This window comes from Triticum dicoccoides, chromosome 4A (assembly GCF_002162155.2).
Source record: "Triticum dicoccoides isolate Atlit2015 ecotype Zavitan chromosome 4A, WEW_v2.0, whole genome shotgun sequence".
Classification (NCBI taxonomy): domain Eukaryota; kingdom Viridiplantae; phylum Streptophyta; class Magnoliopsida; order Poales; family Poaceae; genus Triticum; species Triticum dicoccoides.
Window position 1 is genome coordinate 26,132,302 of NC_041386.1, and position 9,635 is coordinate 26,141,936.

General features: G+C 48.4%; 1 protein-coding gene across 1 annotated transcript; it reads left to right on the forward strand.

Annotated features, from left to right (window-relative positions):
* Window positions 1-4,341: 4,341 nt before the first annotated feature.
* LOC119284722 lies at window positions 4,342-7,455 on the forward strand. The gene is made up of 2 exons (XM_037563884.1): window positions 4,342-4,838; window positions 6,499-7,455. Exons 1-2 carry the CDS (start codon window positions 4,554-4,556, stop codon window positions 7,309-7,311), a joined length of 1,098 nt encoding a protein of 365 aa, XP_037419781.1. The 5' UTR covers window positions 4,342-4,553; the 3' UTR covers window positions 7,312-7,455.
* The last annotated feature ends 2,180 nt before the right edge of the window (window positions 7,456-9,635 follow it).

Sequence of the window (9,635 nt, forward strand, 5' to 3'; positions counted from 1 at the left end):
AGCTAAACCGCATGCATGTGGATGAAACAATTATAATTACGATGGAAGACAAACGTACCAAAATAATGAGGATTCCATGCAAAAACAGTGTCATGAGTGGTGGCAGCAAACACAAGACCCTCGTATTGAATTGCATCACAGTACTCATCCGTGTATAGAAACTAATTTTTGAGCAATATCCATCAAGTCGAACCATGAAGGACGGCAACAAGCTTGTCGAAGATAGCGACAACATAAGCATTCCTATAACCCCAAGAGCGGTTGGGAACTCGACAAATTGCTATCTTCCGTAGATGACAGTCAGCATGGTCGTATTTGAACTCACGTAGAATACCGGTGTACTCAACCTCTGGGCAGTCGTTTGAGATTTTTCGAAGTGGAACCTGGTGACGAGTGTACACATTCACAAGTTACCACTCGCAGTTGTACCCAATATAAACAACCCAATCTCCATTTGCGCCTGCCCAAGCCTTGCCCTCAAGCGATGGCATCTTAACATCATATGTATCATTATCAAGCGGCATCAACTTACACAAGGCGAGGCTTCCCTCGTCCCCGCGCCAGTCAGCAGGGTCATGGCGAAGAAGATAGGGGAGATCAAACCACTCCTGGACCCTTGGGTTCCTTGTAATGATGTTATTAGTTGAGTCGAGAATGATCTTGGACGAACCTGCCATGCTAGCTGAGGTGATGACGTCGCACCGATCAATGAGTTCCTCCACCGCATCATCATTCAAATCGGGGCAAGAATAACAGGGTCGTTTTCGGCTTGTTCCCTCCATGGAGAAGATGATCAAACAATGGCAGAAGGAAGGGTGAAGGCAAATGGAGGAGGGAGGAAGAGCTAGCGTGCGACAATAGTTCCAGATCGAGAGGGAAAGACGAAGAGTCGGTGGACAGTTGCCACGGTACACGAAGAGGCACCTGGGGAGTGAACGGTTTCCACAGAGGTCACACACTGACAACAAGGGCCGAGTGAACCGCATTCAATCCCATTGCACAACACACACGTCTTGTTAAGTTGAACCATTTCTGTACTCTTGTGTCAACGCAAACAGTTCATCCGAGTGAACCGGATGCCGTATATCCCACATACCTTGATTTGGCTGACCGTTTCTTTTGTGTTGCCTAATCACAAACAGTTCATCCGAGTGAACCGTATGATGCATATCGCACACACCTTCATTTGGCTGCCCGTTTCTTTTGTGTTGCCTAATCACAAATAGTTCATCCAAGTGAACTGTATGCTGTGTATCGCACACGCCTTCATCTGGCTGCCCGTTTCTTTTGTTCCTCATCATCGCAAATAGTTAATTGAACTGAACCGTATGCCCTTCATCGCACACGCAACTAAAACCTAAACCGTGTTTGATGCATCCGTCATCGCAAACGTTTTATACATTTCTGACAGTTTTCATACATCACTGTTTGCGATTATGGCGTCGCACACAGTTTCTCAAAGGGTCTCTGATTATAGTGTCGCGTTAGCAGCATCCTGCAGTAGTGTGGGCTCAGCTATCAGGTGGAGGAAACTTTTTCCCCGCGTAATAAGGAGGCACTTCGTTGTCTGCGAAGATGTAGTGGTGGGTCCCAACTATCAGGAGGTGCAATCATTTTTCTTCGCGTAATAAGGAGGCACTTTTTTGCATGTGGCCATGGACCATGTTGGCCCCTACAGAGAAGATTAAATTATATTCATAGAGAAACTGATCATAAATCCACAATTCATCAGGTCTCAACAAACAAACCGCAAAAGAAGATTACATCGGATAGATCTCCAAGAACATCGAGGAGAACATGGTATTGAGGATCAAAGAGAGAGAAGAAGTCATCTAGCTACTAGCTATAGACCCGTAGGTCTGTGGTAAACTACTCACGCTTCATTGGAAGGGCAATAGAGTTGATGTAGAAACCCTCCGTGATCGAATCCCCCTCCGGCAGGGTGCCGGAAAAGGCCCCAAGATGGGATCTCATGGGTACTGAAGGTTACGGCGGTGGAAAAGTATTTTGGTGGACGCTTCTGGTCGTTTGAGAATGTTTAGGAATTTATAGGCCAAAGATTAGGGTTAGAGGAGTCCCGTGGGGCCCACAAGCCACGGGGCACCCCCTAGGGCGCGCCCTAAGGGCTTGTGGAGTCCTCGGGACACTTCTGTCTTCCTCTCCAAGTCCTAGTATGTCTTCTGGTCCAAGAAAAATCATCATAAAGTTTTATTTTGTTTGGACTCCGTTTGATATCCCTTTCTGTAAAACTCAAAAACAAGGAAAAAAACAGAAACTAACACTGGGCTCTGGGTTAATAAGTTAGTCCCCAAAATAATATTAAATAGCATATAAATGCATATAAAACATTCAAAACAGATAATATAATATCATGGAACAATCAAAAATTGTAGATACGTTGGAGACGTATCACGGTGTCCACGAGTTAAGCGCTAATGGTGGCCTCGATGGCCAAGTGCTCCTCCAGGATCTGTGGGCCGGCATGCACGGCAGCCACCGTAGCCTTAGCTGCATGTGCTACTACGACCACGATTTGCCTCTTGACGGCCAAATGCTCCTCGAGCTCCCAGGCATGCGTCATGGATCACAGCGTCGAGCAACGAGGGTTCAGAGGATCGGATGGTGATTTGGATGGTGATACGTCTCCAATGTCTCTATAATTTTTTATCATTCCATGCTATTATATTATCAATCTTGAATGTTTTATATGCATTATTATGCTATTTTATATTATTTTTTGGGACTAACCTATTAACCTAGTGCCAAGTGTCAGTTGTTGTTTTTTCCTTATTTTTGCTTTTATAGAAAATCAATATCAAACGGAGTCCAAATAGAACGGAACTTTTTGATGTTTTTTCTTGGACCACAAGACACCCTGCAAGCTTTTGGGAGGAGGCCAGAAGGGCCACGAGTCAAGCACAAGCTAGGGCGCGCCCCTAAACTTGTGAGCCCTTGTGGCACTTCCACCCCCTAATTCTTCTTCTAAAAATACCCAAATATTCCCCGTAGACCAGGGGGCACACCAGATGGCAGGTGTCACACCAGTGGTCAGGCCATTAAGGATGGAGGAGGGGGAGGGAAAGGGTGGATTCCCTAACTAGATCAACAAGGATATGAGGCCAGCACGGGGAAGGGCGTTGCTGGCAAGGAGGGGCCTTGCCTTTGCCAGTTGCCGGGGTATGCGTTGTCGATGCTTTGGGCCCCGCTTCCTTCTCGAAGGCGTCATCGAGGTGATGTGTTTGCTCTTTTGCCATTGGAAACTCTGGGGAAAACCTCATAGCCGTGGGGGGGGGGGGTAAAGCGATAGTGGTGGTGGTGCATATTGCTCCCCTTGGGGGTATCATTCTAGGAGTTGGCGCATGCTACAGAGACTTGTGGTTGGACAACTCGTGTAACAACGACAACTGCTTCACCATAATCAGAGCTGCTTGGTCGTTGTGGTGGTGCACATTTGAGATGGCTGGTCGGCATGTTGTTCTTCGATGGTTCTTCGCTTAGATTTTGTCACAATGAAGTCGGAGTGACCAGGTCGTGGGCGATAGGTAATGAGACGATGTTGTGTGCAAAGTTGATGCGGGGGTCTCTCGGCGACCTGTGTTGAGTTCTATGCTTGCACGTGCTTCCTCGCCCATAGGTAGACAATTCTCTTGGCCTTGTGCTAGGTAGTTGTACGTTGTGCGAGTTTTCTCTTGTTTTCACCAATTAACCAACAAACTCTCTTCTTTTGAATTAATGATAGATCCCTAAGGGCTTCGGTTAAAAAACAAAGAGTATTGGAGGTGGCCAACAGAGGTGGTTTTCACCTAAGAAAGATACGACCGCCTTTAAATGCCATATAACATACGGTTTTTTCTTTTCGAGTACCAAAACCATGTGGTTATTAAAAGGAGACTACTCCTAATAATTCAAAGACGAGTCACAGCGTCGAACAACGCCAAACCTCTAGCCCTCCCAATCTCAGCCAGTCGACCCGTCCTCGTCCTTTGCCAGCTCCAGATCTGTTACCTAGAAGATCCTCCGCAGGGCATCCCGACGGATGCTGGGACGTTATATGTGTCACCACAATCGTGCCATCAAATCCACATTCGAAAGAGATTTTCAATTGTATAATTTTTATGTCATGTTATTACTATTGGTTTGAATACTACTAAATGGTTTTAGTAGGCAGGATATGAATAGGATAGGATAGCCGGCTGGAAATCTTGACCATTATGTTTGACATTTCCCCCATAAAAAACCCTAGCACTACGGCATATCGTGGCAAGCTTGCCACGGGCGACTAACAAGAGGGAACGTGCGCGTCGTACCACCACCACCACCACCACCTCCCCTCCCCGCGACCCAGCCCGCCCCCAACCACCCCGTGCACACTCTAAGGCGACGCAGCCGCCTCGCCGTGCCGTGCCGTGCTGCGCTGCGCTGCGAGCAACCAACCAACCAGCCCGTACTTCCGCACGCAGGCCCCAACCTCCCCGTCCCGAAAGTTGGCAGGCACGATCTCTCTCCACCCCCTTGGACTCTCCTCTGCTCCTCCTCCCCCTCCCCACGGCGCCATGGAGCGGCTCATCTCCAGGACGGCGGTCTCCCCGGCCCAGCCCCGGATCCACCTGCCCGGCAGATCCCCCTTCCTCACCACCCGCCGCGCCGCCTCCGCCTCCGCGGGTGCTGGGAGCGCCGCGCCGTGGACCCGGCTGTGCGCGCAGCCGCCGCGCCTAGGTGCCGCGGTCGCCGCTGCGGCGCGGCATGACGGTGCTTCGGCCCCGGCGCCCGTGGAGGAGGTGGCTGCGGCGGCGGCAGCTGGGCCTCCGTGGAAGCTGCTCGGGAGCCTGCTCCCCAAGGTGAGAAGAAATTTCAAATTTCTGTTCTCTTATCCAGATAGAGATATTCAGTTCTCGGGGTTACAGGATTGCTAAGATGGTTCCCCAGCTCCGCTGTAGCGGAATTTAGTCCTAACTAGTGGCCTATACACGAAAATTCTACAAGAAATAGCCACGAAATTGCCGGAATTCTACTCCTCAGATCCTGACAGCTTGGAGTATTTAATGCGCATGCGGAGGAGAGGCAATCTCCCCTTTTCCATGGAATAGCTTGCCGTCTTGGCCTGGCTTCTTCCACACAAGCTTATTTCTGTCTAGGTTCGATTATATATTTAGATCCTATATAGATGGAGGAGGAAACGAAACTGTGTGCTCGGTGACAAGTTGAAATTCTCTTCGTGTTGTCGCTTGGCCTCTTTAGTTGAAAACATGATGTGTCAGCTGGCCTTTAATTTGCAGTTTACACCTAGGAAGACAGAGGCATTGCACAGGAAACAATCTTAGTTGTGTTAAACCGGAGGAATTGTCTTGTGGATTTTAATGTGAATTGTGTTAAAGGTGATGCGTCTGAAAGAAATGAAATAACAACTAGAGTCATATCTGTGAAACATGTATATGACACGACACAACAAGAATTTTCGTCTAGAATCATGTGAACTGCAGCTTATTATTATAAGGACAGTGTTGCAGCACTTCACCGAACCTGTGAACCATGATGTTGCAAATACTAAGCTAGTAAGCTTCTAAAACGGCACATCTGCTTAGAATGATTAGTCCCACTGAATATCTTGGACAGTTGTTAACCGATGTTAGCTTTAGTTATTATATTCAAAATTCACTATGAATGTTCTCTTGGCAATTTATTTTCTGAAGACATTAAACCCTTAATCATGTGAACTAGTTACTTTGCAAGTTTTTAGGATGATAGTTGCGAGTTTTTCTGAAACATATTAATAAAATCAAGGCAGTGTACAACTGTACATAGAATCTAGTAGTTTCCACAGGTACCATACTCGCCCAAAAAGCCTGCTCACCCTAAGACAACTCAAAATGTAAGATAGCCATCTAAAACAAAGTGTTTCTTAGTAGAGATCAAGCCTGTTACCACAACAACGATGAATAAACTTGTAAATAATGAGTACATTATGGCATATCATCATCTCATCAACTTCAGGCGACCTTTCGACAATTATGGCCTTCAACCATTTCTAGTCAATTAATAACTGTTTCTTGGCACTAGCATGCACTTTGGTACTAAGAATCTCTTTTTTATGCCCATGAAAAGAAAACACAGTAATATTTTACCTTAAGACCTTAAGGTACAGAATCGCACATGGTCTTGACTATTGCTAGATGAAACAAATTTTAATTTTAGAATGGAAGTATGAAGCATTCATATATGAAGTGGGCCAGGGCTTATGTGCAGATTTGAGATTCTACGTAAGTTATGGTATAGTATTTTGTCGTACTGTATGATTTTGTGGCCCTAAATCTGAATACACGCTTCATCATCTGAAATTAATTAACTATTACGATCTTCTTGCTTTCTGCTCTATTTTGTTGTGTTTATGCATGAAAACTGTGGCATCTATTCCATAACAGCTTATGCCATTCTTATTAATTTTCTTGGTGATTCTTTGGCACTTGTTTTCTGATTTAACCGATATTTTCTGTTCCACAGGCTTCTACTGCTGCCCTTGTCCTGCTTATGACACTTACTGCAAGTGCCTTGCACTCTAGCATTCCCCATCCTGCCTATGCATCGGCGCAACCAGTAATCAAATCTGGTGGACTCCTCTCAGCAGAGTTATTGAGCAGCGGCTGGGCTGGTTTCTTCGCGGGCTGCTTACATACCTTATCCGGGCCTGACCATCTTGTCGCATTGGCACCACTATCAATTGGGAGATCAAGACTGGAGAGTGGACTAGTCGGTGCCCTTTGGGGCTGTGGTCATGATGCTGGACAAATAATTTTTGGCCTGCTCTTCTTGCTACTCAAGGATCGTTTGCACATTGAGGTTCTCCGTATATGGGGAACAAGAGTTGTAGGTCTGACCCTTCTTATGATAGGCGCGACGGGCATCCGGGAAGCTTCAGAGGTCCAAGAGTCGGGGCTAATTCTGGAGGGTGTAGACATGAATGGCAGTGAGCCCTTGCAACAGGCCCCTGCTGTTGCTCCCAGGAAGAAGAAAGTTGGCTTCACAACATTTGCCACCGGAGTCATCCATGGCCTCCAGCCAGATGCGCTGCTGATGGTCTTGCCCGCTCTTGCTCTGCCGTCACGCTTTGCCGGCGCGGCCTACCTCGGTATGTTCTTGGTCGGGACTGTATTTTCGATGGGTAGCTACACTGCTTTTGTAGGTTCTTGTAGTGAGGCTCTAAAGGATAGGATACCTAAGATAACGGAGAAGCTGACCTGGGCTGCTTCCCTTGTAGCTGTATGCTTGGGGTTAGCTCTTTTAGTTGGGCAGTTCTTTGGGTTCACCCTATATTGATTCATGTCCTAGGTTCTTGTTACTACTTGGCAACATTGTTTTGATTGTTATTTGTTATGTTTACGGCAGTTGAGGTCAGACTACGACACGGTTGGTATTCTTAGACTGCAACTTATACTATGTTACTACATGTTTCTGGGGAAATGGGTGTCTTTGTATTTTTGCAAGTTTGAGAGGGTACTGTGGGACTTTGATCCGGACCCTACTCGCATGGTTGCGGATTCGTAACCAACCAGCGGTTCCATCAGACCCATGGGGCCGCACCAACAGCTCGGTGTTCTTTGACACGGCATACATCTTCAGTTGCAAATACGCTGCCAATGCCGTGACTTCGACCAGCACTGGCCCTACCGTTGAGGTCTCCTTCGTGCTTGTTTGTTGCTTGCCGCCTCAGCAGTTAGTACGCTGCACCGGCATGGCGACAGGGTCGTCAGCCCGGACGGCGGCCTCCTGTCGTGGGCGCCTACTTCACCCCCAGGCTCCAGCATGACTCCATGCTTCTTCGGCTGCGCGCGTCGGGTTCTTCGTCCCCAGGTCCGGCGGGAACAGGCCGTCCTCGCTCTGCCTGACACGGCCTCGTTGACGCTGGTGTTCTCCATCTACATCATGCCCAAGAAGGCTGAGGGCACAAAAGCATGGGTGTTGGCCATAGTTCATCGTAGAAATCAATACAAATCAAATAGTTCAACGAAGCAAACTCATAATTCAAACACATCGAACTAGGCGTTGCCCTTGAGCCTCCATAGGTGCTCCATCAGATCGTGCTGCAGTTCTCGATGCACATGTGGGTTTCGGATCTCCTGACGCATATTGAGGAAGGCAACCCATGATGCAGGTACCTAGTGATCAACAGTTGCAAGAGGACCCTGACCGAAATATGGTTCAGTGTCAAACACTGGGGCTTGCTGCTCGCTCTCAATGATCATATTGTGCAAGATGACACAACAGTTGATCACCTCCCACATTTGAGATTTCGACCAGGTCAGAGCGGGGTATCGGACAATAGCAAATCGAGATTGGATCACATCAAATACCCGCTCGACATCCTTCTAGCAAGCCTCCTGACACTTGGCAAAATAGGAGTTCCTGCCTCTTGGCACAGGGTTTGAGATAGTCTTCACAATGGACCATCTCAGATAGATGCCATCTGTTAGGTAGTATCCCTTGTTGTAGTGGCGCTCATTGACCTCGAAGTTCATCGGAGAAGCATGACCTTCAACAAGCTTGACAAAGACATTCGAGCATTGTAGTACGTTGATATCATTGTGAGTTCCTGTCATACCAAAGGAGTGCCAAATCCAGAGGTCCTGTGTGGCCATTTCCTCAAGTACCACACTGCAAGCTCCTTTCATGTCTTTGTACATGCCCTGCCAAGTAAATGGACAGTTTTTCCATGCCCAATGCATGCAGTCGATGCTTCCAAGCATCCCAGGAAATCCTCTTGCTGCATTTTGTGCTAGGATCCAAGCAGTGTCTTCAACATTGGGTGATCGCAAGTATTGTGGTCCAAACACCGCCACCACTGCCCCGCAGAACTTGTACAAACAATCAATGGTGGTGGACTCGACCATGTGTCCATAGTCTTCCTGGATATCACCGGGAGCTCCGTATGCAAGCATCCTCATAGCAGCCGTGCACTTCTGGAGTGAGGAGAATCCTACTGTGTCGGTGCAATCCTTCTTGCAAATGAAATAGTTGTCAAACTCCCAGATGACATTCACAATCCCGAGGAAGAGCTTCCGGCTCATCCGATAACGGCGCCGAAACACTTTCTTGCCCTGCAGTAGAGCGTTAGTGAAGTAATCGGCATAGAGCAAGCAGTAGCCTTTCATTCGATGCCTCGGCTTGCTCTTGCGGCGAGGTGGCATTGTTGGCGAACAGGCCAACCAGAGCGGCGAGGATCATGAGGTGCTATTCGTCGTCGGTGTCGGCCTCAGCTTCGTCCTCCATCAGAGTCACGAACGCCTCCTCCTCGTCGGAGTCCATTGCCGAACAGGCAAATCGCTGAATACCTGACGGGCGTGATGGGTGGGCAGCCGCCGGTATCCCCGCCTGCATCGTCAGAGCCCTGGAAAGCTCGCCAGGAGCGGGACGAAGGCTGTAGTGGTGAAACTCCCTCTTTCCGGTGGGGAAACGACCTTTCTAGCGGCGGAGCAGCGACTGTCGGCGGGTGGGCGGCCTCGGGATCGGCATGGCGGCGAAAGGGGAAGTGGTGTTCTGCGGCGCGCGGGTGGAATCTGGGTGGGGTAAAGCCGTTTCTCGCCTGACAGTGGTGTCCCACGCGCCACTTTTCCTTCTGCGGGAACCCCCAGTCCCCCCCTCCC